This window comes from Culex quinquefasciatus, chromosome 3 (genome assembly GCF_015732765.1).
Source record: "Culex quinquefasciatus strain JHB chromosome 3, VPISU_Cqui_1.0_pri_paternal, whole genome shotgun sequence".
In the NCBI taxonomy this organism is placed as follows: domain Eukaryota; kingdom Metazoa; phylum Arthropoda; class Insecta; order Diptera; family Culicidae; genus Culex; species Culex quinquefasciatus.
In genome coordinates this window covers 179,201,489-179,221,453 of record NC_051863.1, presented here as the reverse complement: position 1 = coordinate 179,221,453, position 19,965 = coordinate 179,201,489, and the positions used below count along the sequence as shown (strand labels likewise).

The window sequence follows — 19,965 nt, the reverse complement described above, 5'->3', positions numbered from 1 at the left end:
ATTGGACAGTGCACTGGATTCACATTCCAGAGGTTACTGGTTGGTAAACTATATCTGTCCTTTTAATTTCAAAATTCTGCATTTTGAGATTCGGTGGGGATTTTCAATATTATTATATCGAATACAAGATTATTAAAACGTTTGTGATTTTTAGTCGCATTCAAAAAGGAAAATTCAAATTCTTCGATTTTTTCATCAAAACATATTGCAAACAAGCGCCGCGAGAAGAAACGTCAAATGCCACTTTTTGTTTTTGTTACTTTTTAGTTGCGTACCGCTTAAGAAAAATCTTTTCGTGGCCCTGACCGTTTCTTGGTTGTTTTTTTTTATATGGGGTTGTTATTTTTAAATGAAATGAAAAAATAAATAATAAAAAACGCATTCGTAATTTTATCTTACTCCCCACTGACGTAAGCAAGATACACCCTTTGTTTACAAACTCAAATTGGCCCAATTACATATATATTTAAATTTTAATAACAAATTTAAAAATGTTCAAATCGGTTAAGTTATTTTTAAATTTTGAACATTCATGTTTAAATTCTCTGTGATGGTGTGCTTATATTAAACATAGGTGGCTGATTATTTTTCATTTAAAAATACAAAAAATGATAAACTCCACAATTTTTCAATTAAATAAAATCGTTTTGAACCAAATTACTCATTTCTTTAATATTCATGAAAATTTGATAATCAAAATAAATGCATCTTCAACCAAAACAAATACAAATAATTCTAAAATCGCTGAAAAATAAGCCACCAGCAGCTCGGGGACTTCTCGAGCACCTATCTTGGCTACTCGACGGATCCCCGATGAACTTTTTCTTCGCTGAATGAACTCGAAGGCTAATTTAGCTTTAGCTTTGCTATTCGCGGTGCGAAAGTTGGGGTGCAAACATGTCGGGAGCAAATCGGATGAACTCTTTTAAAAATTTGAAAATGATATTTTATTGATGTAAGCAAACAATTAGGACATATAATGCAATTGGAAGCATGTTCTATCATACTAGAACATAGTTTCATTGATTTTGATCAACAAAACGGCTAAAATTGGAAAATGAATAAATTAGATCCTCGCGGTGGGCTTGATTCAGTAGCCAAATTAGCTCCCAGCGGTGCGGAAACGTGTATTAGCTACGGAGCAAAGCTAAAACTGGGGATCCAACCGATAGGTTTGCCACGCAATTAGATCTCTGCGGTGGAGATGCCCTTAGGGCGATAAATTTATTTATTATTATCCGCGCACCACCAAACCGAAGTGCGCAACACTTCTGTTGCGCGAAAAAATCTGTTGCGCCGAACAAAAATGTAGTGGTTTGTCGTTAGCGTGTACATCAGCCTGTGGCGCAACAGCTTTGACAGGTTGCGTTCGTATTTTGATTTTTGTCTGCTTTCACAATATATTAAATAAATTTGTATTTATTTAATTTGTAGGTGGCGCCAAAATAAGGTTACTTGCCTGAAATCGTATTCATTTCTACTGGATTGAAGAACAAAATCGCTTATTTCTCATGGTTCCCTGCATCAATCTTAATGAAACTAGTTGCAAAAAGCGAGAAATTTTTTTTGGGCGTGCAAAAATGTGTGACCTTTTTCTTTAAAAAACATGTTTTGGAACACGAAAAAATGAGTTTCCCCGTAAATATCAATGAAATTAACAGTTATATAGTTGAAAACAGATGTGTTAACGTATATTCAACAATTTGTATTGATTTTTGACAGACTGTCTTGCCAAATAGTCCAAATTACCATCTTTTTCTGAATTTACAGTTTTCTCATAGAAAAATCAAACAAATCGATGCCAACATTTCAAAAAGCATCATGTACAAACCATGCGTTTTGAGAAAAACGCATTTGAATGTTGAGCATCCATTTTCAATTACCATTTTTATATAAAAGCAAAATAAGATGTTCTAATGATAACAAACGATGAAAAACGTTGCTTTTGTTGATACTTGATCATCCATATTCAATAAAACATTATTTCCGTAATTTTATTTGAGAAAAACAAACATAACTTCTTTTGAAATCACCAACGTCGATATCACCCTGCTGTCACTGAGGGGGGCGCTTTGTTATGATTCGTTTTTCTTCGCCGAATGTACATGGCGCTTTTTTCTTGTTGCTTTTTTTTCGTCACGAGGTTTATGTAGCCTTTTGTTTGTCAGGTTGACTGGGCTATTTAAACAGGGACTGCTGATGGCAGAGATTTTGTTTATGTTACTTTATTTAAAATCATGATTAAACAGACTTTACTGAAGTAACTTTTGCTCATTTTTGGTGGAGAGGTAGCTTATTAGGAGTACTTTCAGAATATGCAATAACCCAGAAAGTGTCAAAATGTACATGGTGTCTTTTGAAATGTTACCGTCGAAATGTTAGAAAGTTGTACACCAAATTGTTGGAAATAATTTTTCTTATCCCAATCCGGCATAAGTTTTATAAAAATGTTGATTATGAAGGAAAAAACACATTTTTTCAAAAAACTATAGGTTTACGCTATTTGTTCATAGGTGGCGACATGTGTCTTTTAGCTTTGCTGCAAATTCTCTATTCATTTGACTCCCGATGGTTGGTCACTTTTTCGTTTGACACTTTTTTAGTTTGTACCCCGTTGGTTGCTCAAAATCAAACTAAAAAGTGACGAACTGTCACTTTTTAGACGGAACTCACGCACGCTATCAAAACAAACGTTTTGTCAAACAAAAAAGTGATCCCGTTCGTTTGACAACAGTTGGTGTCAAACCATCGGGGTTTGAGTGTACAGGGAGGGTACATGTTACTAAGTTTAGATTTTGCTAGCTGCGTGCTCTTTTAGAGAAAAATATTTTTTGAGAAAAAACCTGGTCCAGCAAATAAACATCGCTAATTCTAGCGAAGCTGATCCAACAAACTGAAAAGATATTCACTAAATCAGTAGGTCTTCAACGATAAAGACAGCTTCTGGATGAATAAAACCGCAATGACTCCATAAACAACTTCCATTCATAATTAAAAAAAATGACAACCTCGCCTTCAACTTTCTTAAGAATTCTCGACTTCAACTTCAGGTTCTCAAAAGCCAAACTTTTTTCATTCCTGCTAAAAAAAAACAATGTTTAATGATCGATAACCGTACTCTCTACTTTTGGCGAACAGTAAATTTGTACCACTTTGACAGTTCAATATTGAGGCCGTTTTGCGAACCACTATTCAGCACCCAGACTATGACTATGAAATGTCAAAATTGCGCAGTGGTTTGTTACCTCGTTTGGTACCATGGCATGTATGTATGTTATCTAATCTACATACCTTTTCATGCCATGGCAGTCACATTTTGTAATGTTGGTACCACTGCGCGATTTTGACATTACGGACGTGCAACATTCGTAACGCCATCTTCACTTAAAAATCTGGATAGATTTGGAGCAACATTTGAAAAGGGCGCATAAACATTTTGATCATTTCCGTAGTAACAGTTCAATAGAGCAAATCTGCGTTTGTAAACAAACAGTCTATCTCCCTCTTACTTGACGTGAACTGTCGCTTTAACGAAAGGGATAGACTGCTTGTTTACAAATGCAGATTCGCCCTATTGAAATGTTACTACGGATTTTGGAACATTTTGAAACATTTTTGTCGCACTTGTTCTCACTCATTTTTTATTCCGCGAACGTCTTTCCGCTTTTACTTCCGTTTGAAGACTGAACTCAAAACGCCAAAACTCACTATCGCTGTTTCGCTCTCTTTTTCTCTCTTTCTTTCGTTTTCGTCAACTGTCAACTAGCGCGCTTTCCGGAAAGACCTTTTATCACAGGGTGCCTCTTTTCCGTAACAAGACACAGATAACGATAATCAAGAGTGTTAACTCATTAAAGTATGTTTATGGAACGTTTTTAATAAATCGTTACCTGGCTGGCTGTATCTCCTACATTCTCCTTCTGCTCCACTCTGGACGTATTACATCGTATAAATAAACGAAGATAAGACCCTTATAAACCCTTCATAACGGATTTTTTTTGTGTGTATCGCAAAGGTTCACTTGTGCTTTTGTCGCTAATGTCATCAAATAAATCACTATCACTTCTATTTTAAAGACCCTTACATTGTTTTCATTGAAACCTTTCGTCGTATTTATCCATTCTATTCGTAGACCTATTCGACCAGAAGAGATATATAACCCTGTTAGATTAGTTTTTAAGTACGCATTTATTTATCTGTTCTATCTTCTCATCGGTCGCCGTTTCTACCCTACTGATACACATTATACACAAACCGGTCATCGTACTTTGTTGGCTTTCTTATGGTGTCTCTACGTCGCAGCTCACGGCCTGCAACCTGATGCGGATCCTTTCCATCCGCTAGTGCACTCGATCCTGCTTCAGTGATCGTTGCTTCACCGGCAAGCTCCGCGAAGCCTTCTGTACTCTTGTCCGCGGTTAACTCGTTTTCTTCGGTAGAGACACCCACTTCACGCCAATTCTTCGGGGCTCTACGTACATCCTGGATGTTGCGAGTGTAATGTACGCCAGTTGAGCTCATTATAACGACTTTGGCTCCTTCCCTTGCTATCACTCGATACCTCTCGGAAGAAAATGTTGGATCGGTTTTGTGCTTTTTGTTCTGCCACACAAGCACCTCGTCTCCGCAGTTAATACTTGACTCTTTAGCTCCCCTTGACAAATCCGCGTATTTCTTGCTTTTAAGTTTAGCTTCAGCATCACGTTCCTGAACATCGGTACGATCCAGATCGTTCTCCTGTCGGCTGCCTAGGCTGGGGAACAATCCGCGAAACTTCCACCTCACCAGAAGCTCGAAGGGAGTCACGTTGAGGCGAGCGTGTGGAACGAGCGTGTTGTGCTTGTGTACATAGTTATTCATCGCATGCCTCCAGTTTGACCCGTCGATCTTTGCGGCCGATACTGACTTCGTGATTCCTTGGTTGTTCCTTTCAACCATGCCGTTGGATTGCGGGCTCAACGGGATAGCTTTCCTGACCTTTACCCCTTTATTTTCCCAGAACTGTGTGAAAGCAACACTTTGAAATGGGGGCCCGTTGTCACTTTGGAGTATAAGTGGCAGGCCCCACTGCTTGAACACGTCGCACAATGCAGCATTCACGTACTCTGCGTCAATTCGTTTTACCTCGGTTACTGTTAGATATCTTGAATAGGTATCCACAACACTCAAGAATTCTCCGGAACCAAATCCCGGAAGAGCCAGAAAATCTATCTGAAGTATTTGCCAAGGGCCACTTGGTAACTCGCGTGAAGACAACGGTAGAGGAGGATTTTTTTTAGACAACACCGCACAGGTTCCACAATGCTTAACGAATTCTGCCACCTCTTTGGCCATCCCTGGCCACCAAAAATAGTCACGCATAATTTTTTTCATAGCGGATTCTCCAACATGGCCTTCATGCGCCGACTTCAGTGATTTTGTTCGTAATTCCTTCGGTAAGATGATCCTATTGTCCTTAAACACGCAATTTCCTCTGCTGTACAAGACAGCCTGCTGAGCCTCGTACCTGGAAAGTTCTTTCGGCCACTTTTTGCCATTAATTGCCGCTCGTACTGCCTGTAGTTCCTCGTCCTCCGCTGAACACCTTTCAATGTCATTCCAATCGATCGTCATGCTCCCTGCGTCCACTGCGTACAGAAAATGCTGATCGTCGTCGCCTTCGAATGGTAGCGCCTCGTCGGATTTCGAAATCAGCCTAGACAGCGCATCAGCTATGTTCTCGTTTCCTGGGACTGTTTTTATCTTCATATCGTATGCTTGTAGTCTTAGTGCCCACGAGTCCGCCCGAGAAATAGCTCTTTTACCCAATGAGTGATCTCTGTCGAATATGAACGCGTTAGCCTCGGAATCAGTCCGCACCACAAATGATCTGCTCAGCAGGTAGTACGAAAATCTTTCTACTCCCCACACTACCGCTAATGACTCCTTCTGGGTGTGCGGGTAACGCTGCTCGGTCGGTGTAAGAACCTTTGAAGCGCAAGCGATCACTCTCGGAATCCGTTTGTCGTTGAACTGCACGAGAACCGCTCCTAGACCGACAGGTGACGCGTCCACATAAAGTTCAGTTTCATCCGTTGGGCTGTAATAACCAAGCTTGCTTATAGCGTTCAACGCCGCCTTTTTTAGGAACTGGAACTCCTTTTCTTCGGCGTCTGTCCAGTAAAAATGGTCAGCTTTTACCAAGTTACGCAACTGCAGTGTAGCTTCAGCACGATTCAGTAGAAACCGATCGAAAAACGTCAAAAGACCCAAAAAACTTTTCACTTCGGTGCAGCTGGTTGGTCGACGAAAATTCTCGATCGCACTCCGTTTGTCGTCTTCGATTTTCCATCCTTCCGGCGTCAGCGTGAACCCCAAGAATTTGACGCTTCTGCTTCCAAACGCCGTTGAGCGTTTCCGTACGGATGGTATCTGTTGTCTCCGGCTCCGAACCGCTGAGCGTTTCCGTACGGCAGAGCTTTCTGCGAGGGGTGATCTGCTCGAACAGACGCGATGACTGCTGGTTCCTGCGTTCCTTTCTTCTTCCTCACCAATTCTTCGTTCAAACGCACTGCCTCCACTTCTCGAACCTTGTCCGTCAGCTTTTTGAAGTTGGCTTTCCCTCCTTGTCAGTCTGCTGTGTCTGGCTTGTCATCTTCAGGGCGATAGCTCGAACTTTTCATCAAGCGCGTTCTGCGAAATAACACTCACGACTTCTTCGAATTGTTTCGATCCATCAAAACCACAGTGGCGAGCCATCGTCGAAACTCGCATGACGAATGCCAGATCAGATTCTGTGGCTTGCTGTGCCATGAGCGCCAACCTGCGCCGTTGCAGCATCATGTCTGAGCCTGAGGCAAAGTATGCAGACAGGCGGTGCATCGCGTTCTGGAAGGGAAATCGCGTGTCATCCGGAGCCTCCGAGTCCGAGATCGTGTTCTTGAAGACCTCGAGCAGTTGCGTTCCAGCCTTCACCCTGAAGAGTGTGAACTTAGTCTTTTCATCCTCTATCCCGGCCAAGTTCATGTTGTCAATCAGCAGGTCCTTCCATGTCTCGAAAGTAACCCGATGAATCTCCTCATCTCCCGCCATCGGTTTACACTCAGGTACGTTGATCGAGTTCGCGGACAGTTGGTATATTGAAGACAGAAGACGACTGTTCTCCAACATACTGAATCCAGTACTTGAAGGACCCATATCGTCACCAAATGCCGAGGCTGGCGGCGAGCTGGCCTGCTGGATTCGCAGCGCTTCCCGCGCCTGCTGCAGCTCTTGCAACAGAATCGCATTCTGATCCCTTTGTGCAGCCAGTTCATTCGTCAGCGACTCAGTCGCTTTGCTTGGTTTCGACTTCGTTGAATCGACCAGTGGGGTTATGTCGTCCGAATCCGCTGCTGTCTTACGCAGACGTTTCTTCCTGAAATAATTGTGTAGTTGTTGTTGTTAATTCATTTATTTCTTGCAGTTTTAACTGTGTAAGACTTTCAAATTACTGAGATTTCTTTGGTTAAGATTGATAAAATGCAAAATATTCTACATTCTTCTCGCAACATGCTACACACAATTACTTTCATCGAAATATACAGGTCTTCAGTATTATTATTATTATTTCAATTATTATTACTATTTCACCACTCAAAATATCGATAAACATTACCGTATGTTGTAAAGACCATCGCAAACGCTAATCATCGCCAATGCTGCCCATCGCAGAGACTCGCAAATGCTATTCATCGCCAATGCTATTCAATCGCCTTTACTTCGTAAAGACTCGCGAATGCTGTTCATCGCAAACGCTATTCATCGCCAGTGCTGTTCATCGCAAAGACTCGCAAATGCTGTCCATCGCAAATGCTATTCAATCGCCTTTACTGTACATCGTAAAGACTCGCGAATGCTGTTCATCGCAAACGCTATTCATCGCCAATGCTATTCATCGCAAAGACTCACAAATGCTGTCCATCGCAAATGCTATTCAATCGCCTTTACTGTACATCGTAAAGACTCGCGAATGCTGTTCATCGCAAACGCTATTCATCGCCAATGCTGTTCATCGCAGAGACTCGCAAATGCTGTCCATCGCAAATGCTATTCAATCGCCTTTACTGTACATCGTAAAGACTCGCGAATGCTGTTCATCGCAAACGCTATTCATCGCCAATGCTGTTCATCGCAGAGACTCGCAAATGCTGTCCGTCGCAATTGCTATTCAATCGCCTTTACTGTACATCGTAAAGACTCGCGAATGCTGTTCACCGCAACCGCTATTCATCGCCAATGCTGTTCATCGCAGAGACTCGCAAATGCTGTCCGTCGCAAATGCTATTCACTCGCCTTTACTGTACATCGTAAAGACTCGCGAATGCTGTTCATCGCAAACGCTATTCATCGCCAATGCTATTCATCGCAAAGACTCGCAAATGCTGTCCGTCGCAAATGCTATTCAATCGCCTTTACTGTACATCGTAAAGACTCGCGAATGCTGTTCATCGCAAACGCTATTCATCGCCAATGCTATTCATCGCAAAGACTCGCAAATGCTGTCCATCGCAAATGCTATTCAATCGCCTTTACTGTACATCGTAAAGACTCGCGAATGCTGTTCATCGCAAACGCTATTCATCGCCAATGCTATTCATCGCAAAGACTCGCAAATGCTGTCCATCGCAAATGCTATTCAATCGCCTTTACTGTACATCGTAAAGACTCGCGAATGCTGTTCATCGCAAACGCTATTCATCGCCAATGCTGTTCATCGCAAAGACTCGCAAATGCTGTCCATCGCAAATGCTATTCAATCGCCTTTACTGTACATCGTAAAGACTCGCGAATGCTGTTCATCGCAAACGCTATTCATCGCCAATGCTATTCATCGCAAAGACTCGCAAATGCTGTCCATCGCAAATGCTATTCAATCGCCTTTACTGTACATCGTAAAGACTCGCGAATGCTGTTCATCGCAAACGCTATTCATCGCCAATGCTATTCATCGCAAAGACTCGCAAATGCTGTCCATCGCAAATGCTATTCAATCGCCTTTACTGTACATCGTAAAGACTCGCGAATGCTGTTCATCGCAAACGCTATTCATCGCCAATGCTGTTCATCGCAAAGACTCGCAAATGCTGTCCATCGCAAATGCTATTCAATCGCCTTTACTGTACATCGTAAAGACTCGCGAATGCTGTTCATCGCAAACGCTATTCATCGCCAATGCTATTCATCGCAAAGACTCGCAAATGCTGTCCATCGCAAATGCTATTCAATCGCCTTTACTGTACATCGTAAAGACTCGCGAATGCTGTTCATCGCAAACGCTATTCATCGCCAATGCTGTTCATCGCAAAGACTCGCAAATGCTGTCCATCGCAAATGCTATTCAATCGCCTTTACTGTACATCGTAAAGACTCGCGAATGCTGTTCATCGCAAACGCTATTCATCGCCAATGCTATTCATCGCAAAGACTCGCAAATGCTGTCCATCGCAAATGCTATTCAATCGCCTTTACTGTACATCGTAAAGACTCGCGAATGCTGTTCATCGCAAACGCTATTCATCGCCAATGCTGTTCATCGCAGAGACTCGCAAATGCTGTCCGTCGCAATTGCTATTCAATCGCCTTTACTGTACATCGTAAAGACTCGTGAATGCTGTTCATCGCAACCGCTATTCATCGCCAATGCTGTTCATCGCAGAGACTCGCAAATGCTGTCCGTCGCAAATGCTATTCACTCGCCTTTACTGTACATCGTAAAGACTCGCGAATGCTGTTCATCGCAAACGCTATTCATCGCCAATGCTGTTCATCGCAGAGACTCGCAAATGCTGTCCGTCGCAATTGCTATTCAATCGCCTTTACTGTACATCGTAAAGACTCGCGAATGCTGTTCATCGCAAACGCTATTCATCGCCAATGCTATTCATCGCAAAGACTCGCAAATGCTGTCCGTCGCAAATGCTATTCAATCGCCTTTACTGTACATCGTAAAGACTCGCGAATGCTGTTCATCGCAAACGCTATTCATCGCCAATGCTATTCATCGCAAAGACTCGCAAATGCTGTCCATCGCAAATGCTATTCAATCGCCTTTACTGTACATCGTAAAGACTCGCGAATGCTGTTCATCGCAAACGCTATTCATCGCCAATGCTATTCATCGCAAAGACTCACAAATGCTGTCCATCGCAAATGCTATTCAATCGCCTTTACTGTACATCGTAAAGACTCGCGAATGCTGTTCATCGCAAACGCTATTCATCGCCAATGCTATTCATCGCAAAGACTCGCAAATGCTGTCCATCGCAAATGCTATTCAATCGCCTTTACTGTACATCGTAAAGACTCGCGAATGCTGTTCATCGCAAACGCTATTCATCGCCAATGCTATTCATCGCAAAGACTCGCAAATGCTGTCCATCGCAAATGCTATTCAATCGCCTTTACTGTACATCGTAAAGACTCGCGAATGCTGTTCATCGCAAACGCTATTCATCGCCAATGCTGTTCATCGCAGAGACTCGCAAATGCTGTCCGTCGCAATTGCTATTCAATCGCCTTTACTGTACATCGTAAAGACTCGTGAATGCTGTTCATCGCAACCGCTATTCATCGCCAATGCTGTTCATCGCAGAGACTCGCAAATGCTGTCCGTCGCAAATGCTATTCACTCGCCTTTACTGTACATCGTAAAGACTCGCGAATGCTGTTCATCGCAAACGCTATTCATCGCCAATGCTATTCATCGCAAAGACTCGCAAATGCTGTCCGTCGCAAATGCTATTCAATCGCCTTTACTGTACATCGTAAAGACTCGCGAATGCTGTTCATCGCAAACGCTATTCATCGCCAATGCTATTCATCGCAAAGACTCGCAAATGCTGTCCGTCGCAAATGCTATTCACTCGCCTTTACTGTACATCGTAAAGACTCGCGAATGCTGTTCATCGCAAACGCTATTCATCGCCAATGCTATTCATCGCAAAGACTCGCAAATGCTGTCCATCGCAAATGCTATTCAATCGCCTTTACTGTACATCGTAAAGACTCGCGAATGCTGTTCATCGCAAACGCTATTCATCGCCAATGCTGTTCATCGCAGAGACTCGCAAATGCTGTCCGTCGCAATTGCTATTCAATCGCCTTTACTGTACATCGTAAAGACTCGCGAATGCTGTTCATCGCAAACGCTATTCATCGCCAATGCAGTTCATCGCAGAGACTCGCAAATGCTGTCCGTCGCAAATGCTATTCAATCGCCTTTACTGTACATCGTAAAGACTCGCGAATGCTGTTCATCGCAACCGCTATTCATCGCCAATGCTGTTCATCGCAGAGACTCGCAAATGCTGTCCGTCGCAAATGCTATTCAATCGCCTTTACTGTACATCGTAAAGACTCGCGAATGCTGTTCATCACAAACGCTATTCATCGCCAATGCTGTTCATCGCAAAGACTCGCAAATGCTGTCCATCGCAAATGCTATTCAATCGCCTTTACTGTACATCGTAAAGACTCGCGAATGCTGTTCATCGCAACCGCTATTCATCGCCAATGCTGTTCATCGCAGAGACTCGCAAATGCTGTCCGTCGCAATTGCTATTCAATCGCCTTTACTGTACATCGTAAAGACTCGCGAATGCTGTTCATCGCAAACGCTATTCATCGCCAATGCAGTTCATCGCAGAGACTCGCAAATGCTGTCCGTCGCAAATGCTATTCAATCGCCTTTACTGTACATCGTAAAGACTCGCGAATGCTGTTCATCGCAACCGCTATTCATCGCCAATGCTGTTCATCGCAGAGACTCGCAAATGCTGTCCGTCGCAAATGCTATTCAATCGCCTTTACTGTACATCGTAAAGACTCGCGAATGCTGTTCATCGCAAACGCTATTCATCGCCAATGCTGTTCATCGCAAAGACTCGCAAATGCTGTCCATCGCAAATGCTATTCAATCGCCTTTACTGTACATCGTAAAGACTCGCGAATGCTGTTCATCGCAAACGCTATTCATCGCCAATGCTATTCATCGCAAAGACTCGCAAATGCTGTCCATCGCAAATGCTATTCAATCGCCTTTACTGTACATCGTAAAGACTCGCGAATGCTGTTCATCGCAAACGCTATTCATCGCCAATGCTATTCATCGCAAAGACTCGCAAATGCTGTCCATCGCAAATGCTATTCAATCGCCTTTACTGTACATCGTAAAGACTCGCGAATGCTGTTCATCGCAAACGCTATTCATCGCCAATGCTATTCATCGCAAAGACTCGCAAATGCTGTCCATCGCAAATGCTATTCAATCGCCTTTACTGTACATCGTAAAGCGTACATCGCTATTCATCGCAAAGACTCACAAGTTTAGAATGTTTACAGAACATCAGTGACAGGTTTCAAGGCTGTCAGGCTCTGATTTTTGTAACATCCAAATTTTGATCTTTTTATTTATATATGTATTTTTTTTTTACTCTCTGCGCTCACTTTTTTATTTTTTTTTATTTACAACTTTTTTGTCAACGTTATTTTTTGATTTATGTTTTGTTTTACACTTTATACAAAATTGTGTCTATTTATTAAGCTAAGAAATGTTTTCATATTTTCAGTGACAGGTTTCAAGGCTGTCAGACTCTGAGTCTTCAAATTTCCAAACTATTTAGGATTATATATTTTTTTGTTATGTTTTCACTCTATTCGTTTAGTTTTATTTGTATTATCTTACCACAACTTATAAACTTTTGTTTATTTATTTATTTTAACTCTCTGTGTTTATTTTTTTAATATTTTGTTTTACAACTTTACACCAAATTTGTTTAATTATTATGCTCAGAAATGTTTTCAGATTCTCAGTGACAGGTTTCAAGGCTGTCAGACTCTGAGTCTTCAAACTTCCAAATTATTTTGAGTTTCACTTTTTTTGTGTTATGTTTTCACTCTATTCGTTTAGTTTTATTTGTATCATCGTACTCGTAATTATAACTTTTGTTTATTTATCAAGAGAGTTTGCGTTTATTTTTTATATAAATATTGTGTTTTACAACTTAATACAAAATTTTGTTTAACTATTAAGCTCAGAAATGTTTTCAGATTATCAGTGACAGGTTTCAAGGCTGTCAGGCTCTGAGTCTTCAAACATCTAAATTATTTAGTTTTTTTTTTTGTGTTATGCTTTTACTCTATTCGTTTAGTTTTATTTGTATTATCTTACTACTGCTTATAAACTTTTGTTTATTTATCAATTTAAACTCTTTGCGTTTAATTTTTTTTATAACTATTGTGTTTTACAACTTCATACAAAATTTTGTTTAATTATTAAGCTCAGAAATGCTTTCTGATTCTCTGTGACAGGTTTCAAGGCTTTCAGACTCTGTGTTTTCAAACTATTTGGGTCTTAATGCTGTGTTTCAATTTTCTTTCACTCCTTTAGTTTTTTTTATTTGAAATTTAATAACATTTTGAACCTATCATATTCAAAAGTTTGATTCAGGATCTACAGTGACCAGTATTTGTTTTAGTCTCCATTTCTACAGTAAATTTTATAACAACCACAGTTGACACCACTGTCGCACACAGACACAGACCCTGATAAGCCATCTGACACCACACCACTACACAACTCCAACATCATTGTTAATATTTCCAACTCAATCGATTCAACAATAAATTAAAGTTAACAAAACAATGTACTTCTTATTTTTTTATTCGAGTTTGTGACACACTCCCTTCGTTTTGCCCAAACAAATGGTTGAACATTGCATACAATCAATTTTTCAAGACCTATTAACGACACACATGCGTCATTTTCAAAGTTTAGGCTAAGCGCAACGAAAATTGAAATCTCAGACCACACACCCACCGGAGCTACAAAAAAGGGTACGCTCAGTTTGCCTGAGAGATGTCGTCTTACTCGCAAGCTGCCTGTTAGAATAGACACAATGGTGACGATTTACAGTTCTCTTTATTTACTTCACACAAAGTAAACCTTGCAGACGCCATCTTTAACTCTAGCAACGAAAACATTTTTATGACGCCATTTTGATTTTATTCTTCACGCACGCAACGCACAATTTGTCGGCGGTGATAATAATTGTTTAAATTGGCATAAAGTCAAATTTGAATGCAAAAAACAACACTACATCGCTGTCTATTAACTTTGTTTCTTTTTTTTTTTTGCCATCGAAAATCGACGCCATCTTGGGCCTTGCTTACAGTACCGCCGACGAAAAAACAGAAGCACGTCTTTCTTGCCGAATTCACAACCTTGCAATAAACTTTGCTCCACTTACCCTGATCCGTCGGGCTTGGCAACTTTTGCCCTCTTTGCCCCCGCCGGGGTCGTCGCTGACACGATCGACGTTTTCTGCACCCGCGTCTTCGTCGTGACCGAGTTGGCCGCGCCATTGTCGCACTTGTTCTCACTCATTTTTTATTCCGCGAACGTCTTTCCGCTTTTACTTCCGTTTGAAGACTGAACTCAAAACGCCAAAACTCACTATCGCTGTTTCGCTCTCTTTTCTCTCTTTCTTTCGTTTTCGTCAACTGTCAACTAGCGCGCTTTCCGGAAAGACCTTTTATCACAGGGTGCCTCTTTTCCGTAACAAGACACAGATAACGATAATCAAGAGTGTTAACTCATTAAAGTATGTTTATGGAACGTTTTTAATAAATCGTTACCTGGCTGGCTGTATGGCAGCTAGAACTTTTTTGCAAATCCCGAGAAAACATGTAACTATTCAATAAAACCGGCAGTGTTTAGAGGTAGCTGGAGAGGCCAGCTATGGAGCATTTCCATTCGAGCAGTTTTTGCTTTTTTCTTCAATGTATTCCTTATGGGAGAACTGTCATTTCTACCACTCGAATCGGGTGCTCCATTGTTTAACACTTCGAGTTGTGTGAATTTTTTTAAATTCTGGAGTTTTTTGAAAACGCCTTGTGTCCGGGGTATTAAAAAAATATTTATAAAAAAACACCTAAAAGCAAAAAGTAGAGTATTTTTACTGTGTTATCTGTTCATGCTGTCAAATTCCAATGCAACTGACAGCACCTTATATATATATGACAGCGCTTTGTTTTGCTGTCTACGTGGGCTTGTTGTTTTCCAAAAAAACAATTAAATTTTGTTCGGTGAAAAATCCACGTAAATTCCGCGATGAGCGCTCCCGTCGCCGTCCCGCCGGCGGAACCGGAACCCGAGTCGGACGTCCGCAAGGATCACATCAACAAGATCGTGCTGTCGGACGAGGTGCAGCGAGCGATCGAACAGGTGCTGCAGAGTTCCGACCCGCTGGACCATCCGGATTTCGATCCGACCGACTACGTGAACCAGCTGTTTCCGAACGAGCAGTCGCTGTCGAACATTGACGACGTGATTACGAAGATGGAGGTGGATATTGGGCTGATTGACGATAATATCCGGAGTGTGGTGCGGGGGCAGGTGAATACGGGGGAGAATGGCCGGATTGCGCTGCGGGAGGCTCAGCAGTCGATTACGCAGCTGTTTGGGTTGATTACGGATATAAAGAGCCGGGCGGAGCAGACGGAGGACATGGTGAAGGAGATTACGCGGGACATTAAGCAGCTGGACTCGGCGAAGAACAATTTGACTTATGCGATTACGACGTTGAACCATTTGCATATGCTGGTTGGAGGGGTGGAGAACTTGAAGCGGTTGGCGGAACGTCGGCAGTACGGGGAAGTGTTGAACCCGCTGCAGGCGATTATTGAGGTTAATCAGCACTTTCAGCAGTACTCGGAGATTCCGCAGATTCAGACGCTGTCGTCGCAGGTGCAGCAAATCCAGACGGAACTGGCAACGCAGATTACGGAGGATTTTAGGCACTTTTTTGCGCCGAGTGCGGGTGGCGGTCAGGGTAGGATGACGATTACGCAGCTGAAGGATGCGTGCCAAGTGGTTTCGGTGCTGGACAAGCCGGTCAAGCGGAACATTTTGAAGTGGTACATCAATCTGCAGCTGCAGGAGTACATTCAACTGTTTCACGAGAATCAGGACATTGCTTGGTTGGACAAGATCGACAAGAGATACGCGTGGGTTAAGCGCCACTTGTTGGATTTTGAGGAAAAGTTCGGCGCAATTTTCCCTCAGGACTGGGAAATTTCCGAGCGAATTACGGTGCAATTTTGTGCGATTACGCGGGAGGAACTAACCAAAATTATGGCCCGTCGGCGAACCGAAATGGACGTCAAGCTGCTGCTGTTTGCCATCCAAAAGACGGCCAACTTTGAACAGCTGCTGGACAAGCGCTTCCAAGGATCGACACTAACCGAAATGAAGACCAGCGCCGGAGGCGGTGAAGGATCGGAAGATCAAAAGCAACCCACCTTCATCGACCTCATCGGTCAGTGTTTCAAGGCCTATCTGGACATCTACACGGACAGCATCGACCGCAGCCTGGCGGAGCTGATTGGACAATTCGTGCAGCAAACCCCGCAGCAGCTGCTCCCAAAGGACGGCGCGTCCGTTTTCCCCAACTGCGCTGAACTGTTTGTCTTCTACAAGAAGTGCATGGTTCAGTGCACCCAGCTGAGCAACGAAAAGCCAATGTACGATCTGACGCTCATCTTCAAGCGATACCTCCGCGAGTACTCGAGCAAAGTGCTGGAGGCGCGCATTCCAAAGCTGCAGTCCTCGTCGTCCGGTGGGAGTTCGACGGCGTCCTCGATCAGCAACAGCATGTCGCTGCTGACGAAGGACTTCCAGAACCTGTCCACGGCGGCCGGCCAGGTCATTCACAACTTTTTGAAGGAGGGCGAAGCGCCGAGGTAAGATGATTGAGTCTTTTCTATGGTTTGAATTCAAACAATACCTCCCACTCTAGGTTCAGCATCGACGACATCCGCAAGATCTGCTTCGTGCTGGCCACGGCCGAGTACTGCCTCGAAACGGTCCAGCAGCTGGAGGACAAGCTAAAGGAGAAAATCGACAAGAGCTACGCGAACCGTGTGGATCTGTCCGAAGAGAAGGACGTCTTCCACCGGATCATCTCGAACTGCATCGGCCTTCTGGTTCAGGACTTGGACACGGGTTGCGAGCAATCGCTCAACCTCATGACCAAGATCAGCTGGCACAACATCAGCAACGTAGGCGACCAGAGCGGCTTCGTGAACCAGATCGTAACGAACCTCAAGCAGTCCGTCCCCGTCATCCGGGACAACCTGGCCACCAGCCGGAAGTACTACACCCAGTTCTGCCACAAGTTTGTCAACTCGTTCATTCCAAAGTACATCAACACGCTGTACCGCCTACGACCAACGACCTCCACCGTCGGTTCCTCCTCCATGACGACCAGTGCGTCCAGCTCGAGCATCGCCGAAGGCGCTGGCACCGGCACCAATTCCGCAAACGCATCCGCCAACCCCGGCGGAAACATCCTCGGCTGCGAGCAACTCCTTCTCGACACGCACAGCCTCAAAACGGTCCTCATGGATCTGCCCTCGATCGGGTCGCAAGTTCAGCGCAAACCGCCCGCCAGCTACACCAAAGTGGTCGTCAAGGGAATGGCCAAGGCGGAGATGATCATCAAGGTGGTGATGCAACCGATCTACCCGGCCACCCTGTACATCGAGCAGTACCTCAAACTCCTGCCGGAAAGTCACGTGACCGAGTTTCACAAGATTCTCGAGATGAAGAGCGTCCGCAAGATCGAGCAGCAGCAGCTGGTGGAACTGTACAAGCGGGCGTGTCCGCAGCAGCAGCAGCAAGGTACGGGCGCTGGACAACACGATGGAGGAGGAGGAGGAGGCGATGCGGCTCCGTTGAGTCAGTCCCAGCAGGCGGCTGCATCGGCAGCGGCCGCCATCAGCGGGGCCGGTTCCAGTATTATTGCGCTAGGGGATTCGCTAATGGACAAGGGAAGGATCAAGAAGATTGAGAGTTTGATCAAGAATCGGCTGCCGAATTGAGGCAGGTTTGAAGTGAAGAGTTGGTTTTATTTCTGAATGCAATGTAGGACAAATGTTTCGTACTATCGATCGTGAGTGGGAAAGTATTTAATAAAATAAATAATAAATTATATTCGAGAAAAACGCGACTGTACGATTAAAATAATCCGAAGAATCCTTGCTGCCCATTCAAATAATCCATGTTTGTTTTTTTTTTTCTTTTTGCCTTCCTCACCTCACTGAGGCAAGGCTATTAAATCACTCGAAAAATGAACTTCTTAAATACACCTCCTAGATATACCTTCACGTATACCTATCGACTCAGAATCAAATTCTGAACAAATGTCAGTGGGGATGTGTGTAGACCGTGTAGACACGATTTTTTTTTCCACACGATTATCTCAGAACTGACTGAACCGATTTTGGCCGGATCCACCTTATTCTGTTCGTTTTGGGGTCCCATAAGACCCTATTAAAATTTATTCTGTTTAGTTAAGTATTTAAAAAGTTATGCTAAGAAAAAGATATTTGTGTCTACAAAAAAGGGCGATTTTTTGCATAACCTCAAAAGGCCGGGTCTTTTTGTTTACGTGCGAGAGTCGCGCCAGATGCGAAACGCCTGGTTGCCACATTGCTTCAAATGAGAGTCTGCATGTTTTGTCAGGTAAATAGTTTTTTTTCATAAAGTTATTTTCATTATTACTTTGTAAATGTGAGGAAGGCACCACCCAACGTTTTTTTTAAACATTTTATCATAGTATGTTTTTTAACACCTAAACTCCCAAGCTCGAAAAAAACGGGGAATTTGTATGGAAATTACCCCTTTTCCTCGAACTTGGGAGTTCAGGTGTCTAAAGTCCAATTAATCAAATTTTCAAGACATAGAGATTGCAATATTTTTAAAGGAAACTTAGCGTTTACCAAACAAATCTTTGAATTTCAAGTAACTAATATGAAAAAATAATCATTATATGTAAAATGCTTCTACAAGTCGACGTCGTCGTGCTATCTTGTCTCACCCGCCATTTCGACGTTCCGAGAAAAAAGCGTTTTAATGTTTGACCTTGAATAAACAAAAGCGAAAGCACGCAATGTAAACAATAACAAACACGTTTTGTTCGGCTGACTATTATGTGCATTGTCCCGAAGTTTGGTTGATGTTGGTAGCTAGAGTCCCGAGTTATAATCACAAATGTTTGCGGTAGTCTAACTCGTACGTGCGTCAAACGTGTTCTGACCTGAAATCCCTTTGGCCAGTTGTCGCACTTACAACAATTTTCAGGGAGCGACAAGATACCACGACAATATTGAAACTACCTTCATATGTAATGTGACAAAAATGCACGGAGTTTTTTCGGATTTCGTTGAATATCTCAGGATCCAAATCGAATTTGGGGATCTGTGATGGTCAAAAAAGCTACACAAAATGGCGTTCTTAACTCAATTTGGCAAAAAAGGCACGTACGACAGGTTAGCACGACGGCGACGAAGTAACATAAAGAAAACCAGTTTTTGACATTCTGAATCAAGATTTGAATGTTTTTGTAAAATAAATATGGCCGCCAAATACAAATTGCCGATTAGGAATGATTGCCTTTGGTAGTAAAAAAATAAAAATAAAAATCTGGAATTTAGAAATTAAAAAAAAATCAGACTTACAAACACCCTAAATAAAAAATAAATAAATAAAATTAAACTCAAAAAACAAATGTATTAGAAACTATTAAATCAAAAATTTAAAAAATTAAGAATGTTTAGAAATTATATTATGAAAAAAAAATTATAGATCTTATAAATACAAATCTAGAGTTGACATTTACATTTCTTGCTTTTGGTTTCTTTTGTATATTCCTGACTTAAGGCAATTATAAAAACACCCAAAAAGCAAATATTGAAAATTTTGTTTATGGGTCATTCCATCTCAACTGTGCACGAAATAGTGCAAATTTGAAAATTACCCTCTCCGATCCTACTCAAATTTGGCAGGGTTGTTGATACTATCAAAACATGCAAGAATCCCAAATTTCATCCAAATCGGACCACCCCCTCCATTTTTGTACCTCCCCAAAAAATCGACTTTTTGGC

The 19,965-nt window shown here is 42.5% G+C and overlaps 1 protein-coding gene across 1 annotated transcript; it reads left to right on the top strand.

Annotated features, from left to right (window-relative positions):
* The first annotated feature begins 15,046 nt into the window (after positions 1 to 15,046).
* On the top strand, positions 15,047 to 18,024 carry LOC6041078 (vacuolar protein sorting-associated protein 53 homolog). The gene is made up of 2 exons (XM_038263692.1): positions 15,047 to 16,761; positions 16,818 to 18,024. The coding sequence occupies exons 1-2, from the start codon at positions 15,131 to 15,133 to the stop codon at positions 17,899 to 17,901; spliced, it is 2,715 nt and encodes a 904-aa protein (XP_038119620.1). The 5' UTR covers positions 15,047 to 15,130; the 3' UTR covers positions 17,902 to 18,024.
* Positions 18,025 to 19,965: the final 1,941 nt, after the last annotated feature.

What these genes read in the sequence shown, in the direction of transcription:
- LOC6041078 (XM_038263692.1), top strand. Translation starts at nt 15,131, where the DNA reads ATGAGCGCTCCCGTCGCCGTCCCGCCGGCGGAACCGGAACCCGAGTCG. An exon ending in AAGGAGGGCGAAGCGCCGAG is followed by an intron (nt 16,762 to 16,817) that starts GTAAGATGATTG and finishes CTCCCACTCTAG; the next exon opens with GTTCAGCATCGACGACATCC.